General features: G+C 33.6%; 4 protein-coding genes across 4 annotated transcripts; all 4 read left to right on the forward strand.

Annotated features, from left to right (window-relative positions):
- The first annotated feature begins 929 nt into the window (after positions 1 to 929).
- On the forward strand, positions 930 to 2,309 carry LOC8270869 (NADPH:quinone oxidoreductase). The gene is made up of 3 exons (XM_002513000.4): positions 930 to 1,090; positions 1,305 to 1,499; positions 1,905 to 2,309. The coding sequence occupies exons 1-3, from the start codon at positions 1,003 to 1,005 to the stop codon at positions 2,207 to 2,209; spliced, it is 588 nt and encodes a 195-aa protein (XP_002513046.1). The 5' UTR covers positions 930 to 1,002; the 3' UTR covers positions 2,210 to 2,309.
- A 786-nt stretch (positions 2,310 to 3,095) lies between these two features.
- On the forward strand, positions 3,096 to 4,799 carry LOC8270870 (NADPH:quinone oxidoreductase). The gene is made up of 3 exons (XM_002513001.4): positions 3,096 to 3,264; positions 3,475 to 3,669; positions 4,424 to 4,799. The coding sequence occupies exons 1-3, from the start codon at positions 3,168 to 3,170 to the stop codon at positions 4,726 to 4,728; spliced, it is 597 nt and encodes a 198-aa protein (XP_002513047.1). The 5' UTR covers positions 3,096 to 3,167; the 3' UTR covers positions 4,729 to 4,799.
- Positions 4,800 to 5,838: 1,039 nt separating this feature from the next.
- LOC8270871 (NADPH:quinone oxidoreductase) lies at positions 5,839 to 6,965 on the forward strand. The gene is made up of 3 exons (XM_002513002.3): positions 5,839 to 5,997; positions 6,119 to 6,310; positions 6,561 to 6,965. The coding sequence occupies exons 1-3, from the start codon at positions 5,841 to 5,843 to the stop codon at positions 6,857 to 6,859; spliced, it is 648 nt and encodes a 215-aa protein (XP_002513048.2). The 5' UTR covers positions 5,839 to 5,840; the 3' UTR covers positions 6,860 to 6,965.
- Positions 6,966 to 11,711: 4,746 nt separating this feature from the next.
- Positions 11,712 to 17,714, forward strand: LOC8270872 (phosphatidylinositol 4-phosphate 5-kinase 6). The gene is made up of 8 exons (XM_015715277.3): positions 11,712 to 13,655; positions 14,052 to 14,219; positions 14,520 to 14,685; positions 14,940 to 15,056; positions 15,143 to 15,336; positions 16,239 to 16,414; positions 16,511 to 16,595; positions 16,919 to 17,714. Exons 1-8 carry the CDS (start codon positions 12,490 to 12,492, stop codon positions 17,205 to 17,207), a joined length of 2,361 nt encoding a protein of 786 aa, XP_015570763.1. The 5' UTR covers positions 11,712 to 12,489; the 3' UTR covers positions 17,208 to 17,714.
- Positions 17,715 to 18,092: the final 378 nt, after the last annotated feature.

An 18,092-nucleotide genomic window follows, 5' to 3' on the forward strand; every position in this document is an offset into this window, starting at 1 on the left:
AGGCTCAGATTTTATGATATTTTTACCTCTTTTGTACTATGAGGATGTGGGAAATTCTGAATTGAATAAACAAAAGTAAAAGAAAAATTGGCAGAAACCATTTCTAAAAATGATTGATATATGTGGTAAGATATAATATTTAATTAATCTTTTCTTAAGAAAATGATTATATAATAACTTAACCTCCTCTGAGCAACATGTTCTGACATTATTATATTTATAAAAAAATAATTACACTAAAATAAAGCCACCTAAATTGACGTCCATTTTGGTTTATATTAGTACTATTTTATTTTAATTCCAAAAGCTGGCTGTCCACCACATGCAAATATTAAATAGAGCTGGCTTGGTGCAGTTTCCATTATTAAGAGAGTTACAATATAATAAATTAATCTAAACAAAGTCCACCAAATAGCTACTTATTTTAATTTTTATTTATAATTAAAAGATAAAATTTAATTCTTAATTAAATTCTTAACTTTATATTTCTTTTGTATTTTATGTAACTATTTTAAATTTAAAAACAAGTATTTATATTTTAAAAAACACTTTTTTATAAAAAATTTATAATTTTACAGTAAAAACAAATAATGTAATAAGTTAAACACTTGTTGACAACAAATTTTACCTAAATTTAGCAATATATTATATTTAAATGCATTCTAAATTTTTTATTAATTTATAATTTTTTTAATAAATATGATTGATTTACCACGTCGTCTTCGGACCATTAAATTATAAAAATTATCATTTGAATCTGTTTTTTAGACAAATTGAATGTATAGAAAATTTTAATCTTAAAATAATTGAATAATATTGTTAAAAAATATAAAAGTAAGGCTGTAAAGGGTTGGTAATTAGGGCAGATAATAAAAATCAAAATAAAATATTTGTTGACGTATAGTATGGCGTAGCATATATCTTGTGTGGTGGTATTATGATGTCTTCGATCCGGATATCTGGGGCCAAGAATATTTACTCGACTAAGAGCACTCAGCAGAAATGGAGTCGGCAACTCCAGTGATCAAAGTCGCAGCTCTTTGTGGTTCTCTTCGCAAAGGCTCCTACAGTCGCGGCCTCCTTCGTTATGGTAGTTACCCATTTCTCTCTATCTCTGTTCTCTCTTTCTTGTTTCTGTTCACAGAAGCTTTTCTTTATTCTCTGCAGTGACTTGTTAGTCACTGACAAGCTTCTTACGTTTTCTTCTTTTAAAAAAAAAAGAAACATGGAATCTTGTGATGATTTTGTGACGTTGGCTATTGGTACGTTCTAATTTATTTGATGATGTTTGATTGAATTTGAAGCAACTGAGGTAACTAAGGAGTCGGTGAAGGGAATTGAAATTGAGTACATAGACATATCGCCACTGCCTATGCTGAATACTGATCTTGAAGGTGCTGATGGTTCTTTCCCGCCGATTATTGAAGCTTTCCGGCAAAAGATTCGTGAAGCTGATAGCGTTCTTTTTGCCTCCCCAGAGTATAATTACTCTGTCTCTGGTACTTCTCTTTTTCCCTGAATACGCGATTTCTGTTTACTGGAATCATTACGAAGATGAATAGATAAGGTGGGAGGGGCGTCAACTTGTTGCTAATGGCCTTCACTTGAAGTTGATCCATTTTTTATTTTAGGGAACACCAATTCTATTCGGAAATTATCGACTGTTCTAAGCAGTAATAACTTTTCTTTCAATCTCAAAAACGTTTCATGATAGCTGCAGAGATATTTCTGCAAATTTCCGACATCAGTTCGCCTGATGTCAACTCAGTTGTCGGAATAGACAAGGTTATGAATCCTTGATTTCCCATGGGGGTGATTAACTTTCCGACAATCTCACCTGCATTTGTTTTTAATGATTACTAATTTTATTTTATCAACTCTCTCATTTACTTCCACTCTGCTAGCTCCACTGAAAAATGCAATTGACTGGGCGTCTAGACCACCCAACTGTTGGGCTGATAAAGCTGCTGCCATTGTGAGTGCTGGAGCAGATTTCGGTGGCGGCCGATCGCATTACCATTTACGGCAAATTGGGATTTATATCGACCTTCATTTTATCAACAAACCTGAATTTTTCTTGAATGCATTCAAGCCTCCTGCAAAATTTGACAACGATGGCAACTTAATTGATCCAGCATCAAAGGAGAGAATAAAGGAAGTTCTCTTAAGCTTATATGCATTTACTTTGCGACTCAAAGGAAAATGCTAAGGCATGTTGTAATTTAGGCTCTGCCATTTTACTGTTTGTCTGATCAATTATGATCCAATAAGTGAAAAAATTTGGAATAAGGTTCGACTTCCCTCTTTAACTTAGCGTGAATGTTCAATTTAAACCCCTTTTAACTTTTTGGACTAATTTAGCACATAACTTCGTTGTTTTGCTCCAATTAACCTTTTTTTTCTTTTTTTGTAAAAAGATGATATAAACTCTCTACAAGAGAGTGAACTTAATAAAAAAAAAGATATTTATTTTTTTAAATTAAATTTAATAAATAAATAATTATCGTACTCAACCACTTATAATTTATCATAAGATATATACTACAAAAAGAAATTCTAAAATATAACAACTGTAATATAAGCTTTTATCATTTTTTTTCCTTGACTGTTCATAATTAATTATATTATTATTCAATTCCTTTATTTTTTTATAAATCATCAATCTCACTTTTAACATCATAATGTGATACAATGATTGTTCCCAATACTTTTAATATATTATTTTTAGCTAATAATATCTTTTTTTAAAATTATAATGTAGTGATTGTTCCCAAGACCTTCAATATATTATTTTTAGCCAACAATATCTTCCTTTTTCATATTTCAACTCATTTATTACTGAGGGTCATGCCACTTAAAATAGCCATAGTTGTTAATTTAAAATTGATAAAACCAAATTGCAAGTTCATTATATTGTCAACTTCAAACAGACATTTTTCTTCGTTTTGTGGCAACGTTAACTGATGGGCATAGGATAACGAAAAAGCTAAGTTTCATGTTTATTAGGACTAAAATATTGATTAGGGATCAATCTGGCCCTCAGTGTAAACTTTATGTGCCAAAATGCACCTTTTCCCTTTACTTTTTTATGTCATCTATCCAGACTCGAAGAATAAATATACAAAATTAAAGAGCACTCGGCAGAGAGAGACTACAGGGGGAGAGAAATGGAGGCAGCGGTGGCAGCAAACCCGGTGATCAAAGTCGCAGCTCTATGTGGTTCTCTTCGCAAAGGCTCCTACAATCGCGGCCTTCTTCGTTATGGTACCTACCCATCTCTCTCTCTCTGTTTCTTGTATCTGTTCATGAAGGCTTTTATTTAATCTCCGTTGTAACTTGTTAGTTTCTGATAAGCTCTTTTTCTTTTAAAAAAAATAACCAGAAAAACATTTTGAATCTGTTATTGATTTTATGAAGTGGGTTATTGGTACGTTTTTTTTATTTAATTTGGTTGATGTTTGATTGAATTTGAAGCAACTGAGCTAACCAAGGAGTCAGTGAAGGGTATTCAAGTTGAGCACATAGACATATCGCCGCTGCCTATGCTAAATACTGATCTCGAAGGTGCTGATGGTTCTTTCCCGCCGGTTGTTGAAGCTTTCCGGCAAAAGATTCGTCAAGCTGATAGCATTCTTTTTGCCTCCCCCGAGTATAATTACTCTGTCACTGGTACCTCCCTTTTTCCCTTCTTTATCAACTCATGCCTCATAGATTCTTACTGGTTTAGGCAAACACGTATCTTTTATGGTTTAAAACAATTATTTAATGTAAATCTTGATTCAAATACTACAAGTATGTATGCACATTGCTCAAATGGTATTGATTAATTTTATTATTGTTGAAAGGGTTAGTACAGACATTATGATTATTGTTATGCTTATCTTTACTAAGACGAATAGTTAAACAAAAGGTGGTAAATGAGAAGCCAAGTGCCTTGTAATTGGATACAAATGATTGATTTGGAGTTCAGGTGGGTGGGGCGTCAACTTGCTTCTAATGACCTTCGCTAGAAGCTGACCCTATTTTGATTTTATGGAATGCCAATTCGAAGAATTTATTGACTGTTCTAAGCAGTATTTTAAGTTCTTCTATCTCATCAACGTTTCATGACAGCTGCAGAATATTTCTGCAATTTTATTACATCATTTTGCCTGATTTCAATCCAATTGTTGGCATAGACTAGGTTATGAATCCTTGATTTGTGTTATAAATTGACATCTTTGTCATTGTTGGCCTAATTGCCCAGGGGTGGTTATAACTTTCATGTTAGAAGTCATGAAGGGCCCAGTTTTTATGAACTCTATGCTTGAATCTCTCAATGCACTAGAATTTTTCATAACCATAACTAGCATTCTGCATTTATTTCAGTTGATTAATTATTTTATTTTATGTTGTCAACTCTCATTTACTTCCACACTGCTAGCTCCACTGAAAAATGCAATCGACTGGGCATCTAGGCCACCAAACTGTTGGGCTGATAAAGCTGCTGCCATTGTGAGTGCTGGAGGAAGCTTCGGTGGTGGGCGATCGCAATACCATCTACGCCAAATTGGAGTTTATATTGACCTTCATTTTATCAACAAACCCGAATTTTTCTTGAATGCATTTGCACCTCCTGCAAAATTTGACAGTGAGGGCAACTTAATTGATCCAGCATCAAAGGAGAGAATAAAGGAAGTTCTCTTAAGCTTATATTCATTTACTTTGCGACTCAAAGGAAAATGCTAAGATATGTTGTAATTTAGACACTGCCATTTTACTCTGATCCATTATATGCAACAAGTTAAAATTTATCATCATTTGGAATTTGCATCTTCGGTTTATTCTGTGTAAAACTTCATTAATTTTGTGTATATTGTTTCGGCTTCCTGTCTTGTAATAGTCCTGAGTCACAATTTCTCAGTTCTTTGTCAATGGCTGATTATGTGCAATCATTTCTGAGATTAAATTACATTAGCCATAATCTTGCTTTTCACATCATATGATAAATATACTGTCCTTTGATGATATTTCAATCCAGATTTTCTCAAATTCAGGATAAACTATGCATTTGAACAACTTTTATGTTAATCAGTACAAGGAAATACAATATTCGCTATAACTACTGTATTTTGATAAAATACTGGCGATCACTTTTAATGATTACTTTAGCTCACAAAAAATACAGTCGCTAGACATTCATTTAGCAAGGTACCCGTGGACCATATAAAGGACACCCGTCACTAAAAGTTCCATTGACGCTAAAATGGCTTACTACTTCAGTAAAGAGACTATTTACTTAATATTGCTAATTCCCGTTGCCATTCTGGTGAACATAAATTTTTTAATTGTGTTGTGATTTTCTCTTCAGGGATCTTTTATTTCTCGCTGAATCAATGCCCTCCATTGGTTTTTCTTGTAGGACCAAAATGTTCTGAATTGAAGTTTGTATCAATCTTTTCTATTTGATTCTTCTTGACACAGTTAGCCATCCCACAAGCATATGATTTTCTATATAATGAAAGAACCAATTTACAGATGAATTGGGTGTCAATTCGTGTTGAATTCGGTTTCATGGTAATTGAAGCTAATACCACAAACGAAAAGACAAAAACAACAAACGAAGCTAATCTAGAGACGGCCTGCACTTCTTTAAATTTTTTACCAACCACAGGAATAAAATATTATGTGAAATCGATTACACACTTGTAGCAGCCCTGTCTTCTATTGAAAAATCGGAAAGTAGCAGCCAGGCTGTTTGAACTTTCTGGAATCATACACCAATTGACCAGCACACCAGTTGAATTTTTTAATCCTGACAGGACTTAATTTTATTCGTTTACATGTATAAAACCTTGTATATGTACCTCACACATTCTTTTATTTCCACATACATCAAATTTATTGAAAGACATAAGAAAAACATAAACATGGCAGCAGCTAGTTCTTTGATCAAGGTTGTAGCTCTCAGCGGGTCTCTCCGTAAAGCTTCCTTCAACACAGGCCTCATTCGTTCTGGTATCATCTATATATCTCGTTTTGTACAAAAATGTTTTACAGGGACTAAATGTAAATGTACTTCTGCATGCTTGATATTCTTTTTTATGTGATAACTTGATTTTATGTTGTCCGATTTTAGCAATTAAGCATAGCAAGGAGTCTGTGAATGGAATAGAAATTGAGCACGTAGACATTTCCGAGTTGCCAATACTGAACACTGATCTTATTGTCGATGGAGCTTATCCACCTATTGTTGAAGCTTTTCGCCAAAAAATTCTGAAAGCTGATAGTTTCCTTTTTGCTTCTCCTGAGAACAATTACTCCATTGCCGGTAACCCCTCTTATCTTCTTCTTTCATTTGCCAGTATAATCACTGCAATTGGGCATCGACTCCTGCTGGGGCACGAACTCGTAACTTCATACTTCTTAAAATGATTTTAGTACCACTAAAGAAATGACCCTTTTTCTGAATTTAAGCATGCTGCTAAGATTAAAGGTTTTGATATGTTAATGAATTGTAGAGGAAGTGTGGAGTTTGTTCTTTTTGTGTATACTTATTCAAGGTTTTTCTTTCTTGGTAGCACCTTTGAAGAACGCAATTGACTGGGCGTCTCTAGCACCCAACTGTTGGGGTGATAAGGCAGCTGCAATGCTAAGTGCGGGAGGAGGTTTTGGTGGTGGAAGATCACAGTACCATCTTCGTCAAGTCGGAGTTTTTCTTGACCTTCATTTCATCAACAAGCCTGAGTTCTTCCTGAACGCATTCCAGCCTCCTGCAAAGTTTGATAGCGATGGTAACTTGATCGATGCTGAGGCCAATGAGAGGTTGAAAGGAGTTCTTGTTGCTCTTCGTGACTTCTCTCTGCGCCTCAAAAACTAGAGGATGAAACAATCTTTGTGTCACCTATGTTTTTCCTTTTAACATTTTTCAAATTAAATAAAATTTCCTTAAAGAAATATTAAATAAAAATTTAAAATTTCTAGCATCTTAACCTCATGATAAATATATATTTCAATTTGAATAAGATTTCTGAATATAGTCTATTTTTTCCGATTTGCAATGAAAAAAATTCAAATTTTTCATATTAAATTTATTTTTTTCTCCTCTTGAGATAAATTAGTGTCACAATCGGCTTTATATATATGTCGAATAGTTTATATATCTCATTCAGTTTTTCAGATTGCATTTCGATATTTCACCTCTATGTTTAAGAATTATCGCCGGATGCATTAAGGATTCTTAATTTCTATCTAATTTTGATTATTGTAACATATATAATTGCAAATTTGTGTTCTATGAAAGCATAAGAGACAAATGTGATTGTGAGAGTGATCTATATGTTTGCTAATAAATGGAAATGTATTCTCAATTCAGCTTCATCAGCTCCACTAACGAATGGAGCCTATACCCAGTTTTGCGAAAATTGTCTTGTAAAAAGATGTAAAAGCCCAACTTAAGCCATCACAAGAGACTTCTATCTCAGCAGGAATGAATCAGGCCCAACAGTTATAATAATTAAACAACACTAATGATGTTTTAACTTTCTAGAAATAATAATCCTCCAAAGAGAAAAAAGGACAAGTGCAGCACACACCATCAGATACCGAGCCCTGAAAAGAAAGAAAAAGGGGCAAAAAGTAGTGGGAATCAGAGCTTAGATATGACAAAATCTTGGAAGAAAGAAAAGGCAAAGGGAGTGATTTCACCAAAATAGATACACTGCCACATTTTAGCATCAGGGAACTTAATTAGTTTCTCAGTTTCTTTCTTCTTTTTTTTTTTTCTACAGCTTTTTCTATGTATATTCAATTCTACTCAATATCCAAAGAAAGGCATGCATGCCTTGCTGGCTGGCTGCTGCGCTGCGCCGCCTAAAAGGCTGAGCTAAATGGTGGTTGTTGGAGGAGAAGGGTAATAGCCTCTGTGGGCATGATTATGGTGGCATTTGATAGGCCTGGACATTGAGTTAATTTCATTCCTTTATAGGGTTGACAAAGATGTTGAATGTAGGATTTTGAGAAGTGAGCTTGTTTCCATACTTAAACAAGCTTGTGTCAGTATACAAATTCACCTTATCTTATAGCTTTCTTTTTCCTTTTTTTTTTTTCTTACCTCTTTGAAACTTTGCTTTCATCCCTTATCATCCAACAAAATCAATCTGTCTTCCATTGAAAATCCCATCTGGGCATTGTCCTTTTTGTGCATGTTTTTGTTTATTTCTTGAAAAATAGCTAGCTTTCTTTTTTCTGTGAAAGAAGAAAAAGCTGGATGATTCTCAGAATTCTCACCTACAAGAATGAAAAATGGGTAATTTCCTTACATGTAAAAACAACCTGGAATTTACCATGGAAAGCTAGGACTGGAATAAAGGGCAAAGATACAAGAAAAGCACATAGATGGTCAACACATGAAGGACTTGGAAGACTGATCCTTTTTCCTTTTTCTCACATACACAAGGACGAGCAAAAAGAAAGCTTGATCAGCTATTTGGGCAGCACTTTTAAATATAGTAAAATGGCAAAAGGCAAAGGTAGCACCCCTACGGCTTTACCCAAAGTATAATTGTCCAACATTAATTTTGTCTAAGTTTAGTCTTAAATGTTTTTAACTCTAAACTTGTAATTATTGATTACTAGTGATCTAAGTATGATTGAAGTGTGCGCATGGGGTATGTTAAACAAGAAACTTTAAAACTTTAGAAAATCTAGCAATACATACTAATTCCTGGGATGAACAGAAAAGAGAAGCCAATAACTTTAAAGTTTTGCCTCCATTAATTAGGAAGGTGCTTGTGAGAAGTTACTTTAACTATTTCTTTTTCAAATTAATTTTTTTTTAATTATATACTTTTCCTATTAAACTTATTATATACTTTTTTTAATTTAAATGAATTATTAAAAGACGAAAGTTAATATAAAATGAAAAAAATAAACTAGTCTAAATAACGATCGACTTTGCTCTAAATGGAATTTAAAAATTGAACTTAAATTTAAATATTTGAATTTGATATTCGCCTATATTTTACAATTTATTTCGTATGTTAGTAATATTTTAACTTCTTAGTCTAAAGGCATTATAATATTGAAATTAGCTTAGCTTCATAATTTGCATTGTTAAACAAGTCTCATTTTATCATTATTATATCATACGTACCAACAAAAAAGAAAAAGCTTATACTAAACAAAGAAAAGATGGATTATACAAGTTGATAAAGGCCGAGTCAAAAAGCTCGTGCGTATGTCAAAATCATTTTAAGGTGTGTTACTGACTCAATCAAGAAAGGGAATGCAAATGCAAGTAGTATTATTGAATTTGGTGAACCATGAACATTAAATTATTATAGTCGTGTTTGTGTGTACAGAGGCTCAAGAAGAATTATGGTGAATAAATAAGGAGAGGAGACAGAAAGACTATTTGGGTCTGACAGAAGGCAACTCGGTAGGAGACCAACCCATTGAACATCATGGTACACATCAAACACATATATGTATGAGCAACATCATTTTTGATGCAGTGTCATGGACTCTGTGATCTCCATCATCAACAGTTGCCGACATTTATGTTTACAACACACATGCACCTTTGCCTCTCTACAGTTGTTGGGTTGCTGTATTTTCACCCTCTATAACTAATGTTATTATTATTATTATTATTATTATTAGGCTCGTAAGTTGGTGATGGAATGTTTACGTAACATACAAATTTAAGAAATTGTAATTACGTAATATATAAACATGAAAATAAAGAAGATTATGGGGTGATTTAGTATAAATAGATAAGAAGATAGTAAATCACCTCCTCAAAGAATAAAACAGGGAACAGATATTAGGAATGACTTTTCTTCTAATAAGTTGATATCAAATGAACTGTTAGTTAAATGAAATCACATGTTCGGATAATTATTCACTACCCATCATTTCTATGGATTCATGTAAGTGAGTCGTGTTCCACTCTCGGATTCTCAATTATGTGGAAATCCCTGCTCTTTTTCCCTACTAATGGTTACATAAGCCCGGTCAAGACTGGCGACCCGGTTTTGATCCTGAAGAAGTGATTTTCAGTTTCGATTTGGGTTTGGTCTTCTACGTTCTATTGTCAAAGAATCAAGTCTAAAACTAGACCAAAACTTCCAATTCAATTCTTATCTGAAACTTTAATAATAATAATAATAATAATAGAAAAGCTACCAAGCAACTGCCAACACAGTAATGATGCTAACGAGTAGCTGCCTAGTGTTAGGGAGTAGCATCTTTTATGTTGAATAGTGTTACTAATGAACGTCCTTCAGTTCCAAAAACATTGAGTTTGACTTCTACAATCTAACAACTTTAAGTTTGATTATTTAAAAAGAATAGTTCAAAACTATTATGATTCCTGAACTGCAATCAAACTCAATACCTACAATCCGATATGGGTTCCACTGAAAGTAAACTCGGAAATGCCGATTCAGGCAGATTTGGAACTAGGGTCCGACTGAATAACACAAAGTGTTGACAGAAAATGCATATGCACGGAAAAAGAGGAAAAAGAAAGAAGAAGAAGAAGAAGAAGAAGAGAAATAATAGATATTTACGTTTCTTTAATTAAAAAAAAAAAGAGGAAAAAAAATGAAATTAATTAACATGAGGGAAAGAGGCATGATGATGATGTAATAAATAAGTGGGACATAATGGAAGACAGGACAAGTGTCGACTTTTGCAACCAAGCAAATAGAAGAGAAGAGGGGACCAATGGAAAATGGAAATAGGATTTATGTTTGACATTGTCCGAATGAAAGCAGGCAGCACGACTCTGCCTATTGGACGCGGACTTCAACACTTAATGCTACCCACTAACAGTTGCCCACTTCAATTAATCTTTCCTCTCTTTCTTTCTTTCTTTCTTTACTAATGCATATTCCAATTACCTCTATTTTCGATTTAACATCTTAATTTTTAATTTAATTTAATAAATATTTTAATTTATATTTTTATAATATTTAAACACTTTTATATACGATTATTAGTTTGAATATCTATTAAATTGAAATAATAATTTAAAGTATTTAAGAGCTTTTAAAATAAAATTAAAATATTTTTAAGTTTAAAATATTAAAATAACTAATAATCAAAATTCAAATGTTTAAATATGCCTCGTACTTTTTTCTTTATTTTCTTTTTATCTACATAGATTTTTCGTTTTAACATATTCTTTTTTATTCTTTTAAATATATGATTGTTAAAAATATTACATCCACTTTTAAAACGGTTTCATATTTTAAAAATAATTCTATATCTTATTTTATTATTGGATTAAAATATCGCATTATAATTCTAATTTGCTCATTATTTGTTTGAAATTGCTAGAAAAATAAAATCTATTCATTTAGAATAAATATAGAACAAAGATATGGATACAATTAAAGAGAGTTTAGAAGGGCTTCTCAAATGAGTTTATAGCTAATTGAAGACTCTATTTACTTTAATTTGAAGATATTTAACCTTATCTTGCTTTAGCACAATTAAACAACTTCATTTCAACACTATTAATTAAATACTCATTTCATAATTTTAATATCTAAAATTAATTCAGAATGTATAGAACATGATTATGCAGATGGCAAAAACACTCATTTAATAATTAAAATTTAATATTATTATAAAATAAATGTTTGGTGACTGAATTAATTTTAAAATAATTTAATTTATAAATATTTAAAAATTTCAAGCGATATCAACTAAATATATACTTTAAGAAGTTAATTATACCAAAATTGAGGTAAGAGAAGAACACATAATTTTCTTTTTGAGAGGATGCAATTTGCACTATGAATAAACCAAAGTGAAATGAAGATTAAAATTTGATAAGTAAATGAAATGCTAAAATGAGGGGTAATTTTGTATGGCTTTTTACTCTGAGACACCCAAAAATGGTAGTCAGTCACGTCAACACCACCATTTTTCTCTCTTTCTTCTCTCCAACTGTTTGGTCTGTTATTAGTTTTAGGAGCTAAATCAGGAACCAGAGAAATTTATGTTGTTGAATCTCACCCAATCAAAGAAAAGAAAAAGAAAATAATTAAGTAAGAAATTTGGAAAAAAAGAAAAAAAGAAAAAAAAAAAGGAAAAAAAACAGAGAAAGAAAAAGCCGGTCTTCAGTACCAACCTCTCTTTTATTATTTTTTTTTTCTCTTTTTTGCTTTCCCTATCAATCCAACAAGACAATACTTTCATTTGTTTTTGAAATCCGAAAAATACCCATTTCATAAAACAACAGCAACCCAAGAAACCCAAAGACAGTCTTTAAAAAACCAAACCAGAACAATAAGAACAGCAAAGATTGATGTTTTTGTTTTTGTTGTATTTAATTGTCTCCAAGTTTCCCTTTTCTGGGTTTGCTTAAAAAATGTGTCTTTTGTCCTAAAAACAACACAACATATACAATATAGAGAGTATGGGAGAAGGAGAATAGGCAAAAAAATGCAGGAGAGGTAGAAAGAGTTGGCCCTTTTTTTTGTAGGTAGAAAGAGAATGAGCAAGGAGCATGGAAGTTTTGCTAAGGGTTGGGAAGCAACAGTAAGAAAATCACAAGCTGCATTAAAGAAAAGATCAAATTCAATCTTTGGCACAATGATGTCAGCAGCAGTAGCTCATGCAGATGATGATGATCCTTTTGGTACCGAGTCTGCTATACATACAGAAAGAGTCTTCTCCAATGGTGATTTTTATACTGGCCAATGGCTTGATACTGCCCCTCATGGACAAGGTAAATATCTTTGGACAGATGGGTGCATGTATGTTGGTGAATGGTATAGAGGGAAAACTATGGGGAAAGGTAAATTTAGTTGGCCTTCTGGTGCTACTTATGAAGGTGATTTCAAAAGTGGTTATATGGATGGTAAAGGGACTTATACAGGTTCTTCAGGTGATACATATAGAGGTGCTTGGGTTATGAATTTAAGACATGGACATGGTACAAAAAATTATGCTAGTGGAGATTATTATGAAGGTGACTGGAGAAGAGGTTTGCAAGATGGACATGGAAGATATCAATGGAAGAATGGGAATAATTATATTGGTCATTGGAAAAACGGTATAATGAATGGAAATGGAACTATGATTTGGAGTAATGGTAATAGATATGATGGATTTTGGGAAGATGGTTTGCCTAAAGGAAATGGTACTTTTAGATGGTCAGATGGGAGTTTCTATGTGGGAGTTTGGAGTAAGGATCATAAAGAACAAAATGGGACTTATTATCCATCTGAATCTTTGTCAGGGAATTTGGATTGGGATCCGCAAGATGTGTTTTTGGTGGAGTTAAATGATTGTCAGATTTCTGCTTGTGAAAAAGTTTCAATTTTTCCATCACAGAAGTTATTGAATTGGCCTGGAATTGATCAAGGAGGGAGTGTTAAGCCAATGAGAGGGAATGGTGATGATGGAAGGCCTAGGCGTATATCCTTGGATGGTAGGTTGAGTAATTACAGTGTAGCTTCAATGGATAGTAATGATGTTTTTAGTGGTGGTGGTGGGGATGTGGATTGGAAGGATGGAGATGATGGGTTTAGTCAATTTGAAGATTTTGAATCAAGAATGCAGAGGTTGAATATACAGTCTGGGAAGAAGCAAGGCGAGACTATATCCAAAGGGCATAAAAACTATGAGCTCATGCTTAATCTGCAGTTAGGAATCAGGTACTTGGATTGGTAAATGCTTCTCTGTTTGCTATGTTCCTTCTTATTGTTCTGCCTTAGTTAGCATTATATGCATGAAATTTAAGGTGTCCTAATTCTATCTTTTTGTATAAGTTAGAATGATGCATTTGGGATCCCATTTTTTTTCATATCTAGCAAATTGATCAAATTTAGAACCTCTGCTGGCAGGTGGGTTCATGCCAGTAAACTACTCTGTTTCGAAGGGTTTGCAAGTTTCGTCTTCTGCACTATATTTATAGTACACATTTGATATATGATGGCTATTTCTAGTGTTTTATGTGCTCGTCTCTAATGCTTAGATATTCTGTTTCTCCAACTCATGGTTTGTGGCAATAACTAATTCCTAAGCCCGTAATTTCTGGTCTGGCTGTGCAGACATTCAGTGGGAAGGCCTGCTCCTGCCATATCTCTTGATTTAAAGGCTTCAGCTTTCGATCCTAAAGAAAAAGTTTGGACTAAGTTCCCACCTGAAGGATCCAAGTATACTCCACCTCACCAGTCTAGTGATTTCAAATGGAAGGATTATTGCCCTGTTGTTTTCAGGTTACAGCTTGAGTACTATTCTTTTTATACTGAGGATAAGCCTCTTTTAGCATTGGCAATATAATTCAATGGAAATGATCTCAAATTACTTCCGCATTACTTCTATTAGGGATAGACATATAGTACAAGTACAGTGATAATGTAATACTGAAATGTGTAATGTTTCTGGGAATTTTATTTGGAACTTACAATTTTGAGGGAAACCATGATAAAATATGCCACATTCATCTCATAACATCATGCGCTCAACTGCGATTGCTAAAAAGGTGGCCTGACAGTTCACCATAATCCTATTTTCAGGACTCTCAGGAAATTGTTCAATGTGGATGCAGCTGATTACATGCTGTCCATATGCGGGAATGATGCCCTTAGGGAACTCTCCTCCCCAGGAAAAAGTGGAAGCTTCTTTTACTTGACAAATGATGACCGTTACATGATAAAGACGATGAAGAAGTCAGAAGTAAAAGTAAGTCTTCTCATTATTTAGCTTTATGCCTTTCTTTGAAGCCTTGGATCCACCTTCTCTTGGTTGTTTGTATGGAAGCTTTGCATTTAACTTTCGGTTAAATAGCAAAACTATCAAGCTTTGAACAATTTTAGATTTTATGACTTCTCAAATTTAATATGCTTAATTTCATAAAGCAAAATTAATTTCTGACTTCTTCTCCTGGCCTTCTCTGGCTTAAATTTATAAATACAAATTGGCTGATTTTATTACAGGTACTCTTAAGGATGCTGCCTGCCTACTACAATCATGTTCGGGCATTTGAGAACACTTTAGTTACCAAGTTTTACGGTCTTCATTGTGTGAAATTGGCTGGTCCAAATCAAAAGAAGGTAACATAATAGGTGTAAAACACAAGTTTGAGTAGAAGTCATGCCATGGTCATGAATTTCTCTGAAATTAATTTTGCATGATATAGGTACGATTTGTCATAATGGGGAATCTTTTCTGTGCTGAATATACCATTCATAGGCGTTTTGACTTGAAAGGTTCTTCCCATGGTCGTACAACTGCTAAACCTGAATCAGAAATTGATCCATCAATGACCCTCAAGGATCTTGATCTCAATTACAATTTCAGATTACAGAAAGCTTGGTTCCAAGAGTTTTGCAGGTCAACATCTTGTCTCAGCTCCTCTCTGTATTTCCTTCTTCAGTTTTTTCTTACCTTTGTTTTTGTCATGTTGACGGTAGGTGTTTCAATGAATAAGTTCTATGGCTTTTCTGCAAATTTATTAAATCTATCAAGTATCAATGTTATTATTGGGGATGAGAACAAGTGCATTTTTCTAGCTGCAATATTGACTTCCATGGATAATTTCACATTTTTAATGTTGCTGCTAGCTAAAAGTTTGAGCATTGTATGAAGTGAAAGCATCACAAATTCACAATCAGTTCTGCATTCAAATTCTTCTTGCAAAAGTGTCTTGAAAAGCTTTTATTCCTTCTCACTCTCTATCCTTTGCTGAAATTTTCACCTTGCATAATCAATGTGAAGTCTGCTGAACATCAAGCTTCATTTTAAAGCTTAATGCTTGTGAATGTATGAAGATGAAACTCAGGTTCTTATGTATGCTACTGTGTTCAGTGGCAATTGAACAAAACTTCTCTGAATTTAGAACAGGCAGGATCTCCTGGTCACCCTATTTTCAAAAGCAGATACGGAGATAAACGAGGGGAAGAAAAGTGCATGTTAAAGAAATTATGGTAGAAAAAAAAATCTTAAAACAAAAGAAGTTCCTTTTAGTCATTTGTGTACCAAAAGAATCAATTTCAATGTGTACTGCCTATATAATGATGGAAGGATAGTCATTTAACTGAGAGATACAAAGTGTTCGTGGAGGCAAGAATTTATGATAGAAGTTAATAGTATTGTTAATCAAATTTTTCTCTAAGTACTTATTACGTCATATGATCACTGCATTTATGCATTTGTAATTTATCGATGAGTATGGTAAATGTTTGAACATAACTGTCCTTGAAGTTCTAATAACATGAAAGCATCCCCTCATGCAGGCAAGTTGACAGAGATTGTGACTTCCTTGAACAAGAGAGAATTATGGATTACAGTCTCTTGGTTGGTGTTCACTTTCGGGAAACTTCATACAGGGAAGCCATGACACCACCTCGTTTATCTGGAGTTAGGACACCTACTGGCCTTCGCACTCCAACCGGACTTCTTACTCCTACTGGTTATTTCTAGTCATCCATCCTGTTCCTGTTGTTGTTTGTACTTTCTGAACTGGTCTTTGCTGAACTGAAAAAAATAAGTTCTGTTTTTTCTGCAGGAAATGTAGACTCGGATAATGAATTAGGAGCGCAACCGCGCCTTTCTAGAGTAGACATGGATAAGCTTCTGATCGACCCTGCTCGGTAAAATAAGCTCACTAGACCAAAATTCATCATCAATTATTTCTTTTGTGGAAGTTGACTGCCAAGTAGCAGCAAATTAATAGTAATCCAAATTTATTGTGCATGAATCTGTTATTTGTGGAATACTTAAGATTGAACAGACATGGGAAATGGCTCTAAGTTACTAAAAGTATACTGACTACCACAAACCAACATATGCATTAGTTCTTGTTTGCATACTCAGTAATGCATCCTGCCATGGCTAGTTAGAAATGCTGCTGGCTTATTAGATGTTGATTTACTGCTTACATGCAAGTTTCCTGCTTTCTAAATATACTGTTCAGGTGGGCTTCGATAAAGCTAGGCATTAACATGCCGGCACGGGCTGAAAAGACAGTGAGAAAAAGTGATTGTGAAAACCAGTTGTTTGGAGAACCTACTGGAGAATTATACGAGATCATTATATTTTTTGGTATAATAGACATTCTACAAGACTATGATATTAGCAAAAAGCTTGAGCATGCATACAAATCAATGCAATATGACCCGACTTCAATCTCTGCTGTTGATCCAAAGCAGTATTCAAAACGCTTTAGAGACTTCGTTCTAAAAGTTTTTGTAGAGGACACTTAAAGGTGGTATAGATTGACCAGAATCTTCAACTTCCGACCTGTGGCCAGAATCTGTGTATAGTCAGTCCTATTTATCTTTTGGGAGGATGACAGTACTTGCAGGTAAAAAGGTTACCTCTGCAATCTGCTGCTTGGTGACTGGGGACTTTTTGTGGCTACCAGGTTGGTTCAGCATAGGAATTTTTTCCCTCAACAAATCATCTCTGTTAACTTACAGTTGCAAACATATGATATATGTATATCCTAGGAAAGGTACAGATTAGCATGGTAAGCCAGAGTTACTTGAGCTTGTTTAAGTTGTAAATCAGTTAACCAGGTGAAGAACCTATATTGAATTTGATTCTTTTTGTACCTAGTTCTTTTTTTCTTCAAGAAAATCAGAAGTTCGCTCTTTGCGGCATCAAATAATCTTGTATAGAAGGAATTGTAATGGAACTAACTTTTAGGGTCTCATTTAATCTTCAAAAGGAATTCTTTGTTGATGAAGAAGTATCATCAGCCTTCAAAATTTACTATGTAATGCTTCTGTCACAGTTAACATTAGTTCTAAAAGGGAAAATGTTACATCTGAGACATGCTGATTATGTCTCTCCATATAAATTAATTAGCTATAGATAGTGCGCAAGAACCATTTAATTTGCAGCCAATAAAAGTCCAATCTCTATAATTCAAGAAACTTTTGCCTTATTCTGAACCACTCAACCAACAAAATCAGCGCATGAAGTTGAGTTGCCAGGGGCTATAAATCTATAAATTATCTAAAGAATTTCATTTTCAGATACACAATACATTACAGAAACTTCTTTCAACATGCAAGTAAACTTAATATTGGCAGCCCACATTTTAAATTTTCTATTCTTTGGTTAAACATCAATCTCTAGTTGCC

This window comes from Ricinus communis, chromosome 8, assembly GCF_019578655.1.
Source record: "Ricinus communis isolate WT05 ecotype wild-type chromosome 8, ASM1957865v1, whole genome shotgun sequence".
NCBI lineage: Eukaryota > Viridiplantae > Streptophyta > Magnoliopsida > Malpighiales > Euphorbiaceae > Ricinus > Ricinus communis.

Coding starts and splice junctions, on each gene's coding strand:
- LOC8270870 (XM_002513001.4), top strand. CDS start 3,168: ATGGAGGCAGCGGTGGCAGCAAACCCGGTGATCAAAGTCGCAGCTCTA. Junction 3,265..3,474: donor TCGCGGCCTTCTTCGTTATG/GTACCTACCCAT, acceptor TTGAATTTGAAG/CAACTGAGCTAACCAAGGAG. Junction 3,670..4,423: donor GTATAATTACTCTGTCACTG/GTACCTCCCTTT, acceptor CCACACTGCTAG/CTCCACTGAAAAATGCAATC.
- LOC8270869 (XM_002513000.4), top strand. CDS start 1,003: ATGGAGTCGGCAACTCCAGTGATCAAAGTCGCAGCTCTTTGTGGTTCT. Junction 1,091..1,304: donor TCGCGGCCTCCTTCGTTATG/GTAGTTACCCAT, acceptor TTGAATTTGAAG/CAACTGAGGTAACTAAGGAG. Junction 1,500..1,904: donor GTATAATTACTCTGTCTCTG/GTACTTCTCTTT, acceptor CCACTCTGCTAG/CTCCACTGAAAAATGCAATT.
- LOC8270871 (XM_002513002.3), top strand. CDS start 5,841: ATGTACCTCACACATTCTTTTATTTCCACATACATCAAATTTATTGAA. Junction 5,998..6,118: donor CACAGGCCTCATTCGTTCTG/GTATCATCTATA, acceptor GTCCGATTTTAG/CAATTAAGCATAGCAAGGAG. Junction 6,311..6,560: donor GAACAATTACTCCATTGCCG/GTAACCCCTCTT, acceptor CTTTCTTGGTAG/CACCTTTGAAGAACGCAATT.
- LOC8270872 (XM_015715277.3), top strand. CDS start 12,490: ATGAGCAAGGAGCATGGAAGTTTTGCTAAGGGTTGGGAAGCAACAGTA. Junction 14,220..14,519: donor TATTGCCCTGTTGTTTTCAG/GTTACAGCTTGA, acceptor TCCTATTTTCAG/GACTCTCAGGAAATTGTTCA. Junction 14,686..14,939: donor TGAAGAAGTCAGAAGTAAAA/GTAAGTCTTCTC, acceptor ATTTTATTACAG/GTACTCTTAAGGATGCTGCC.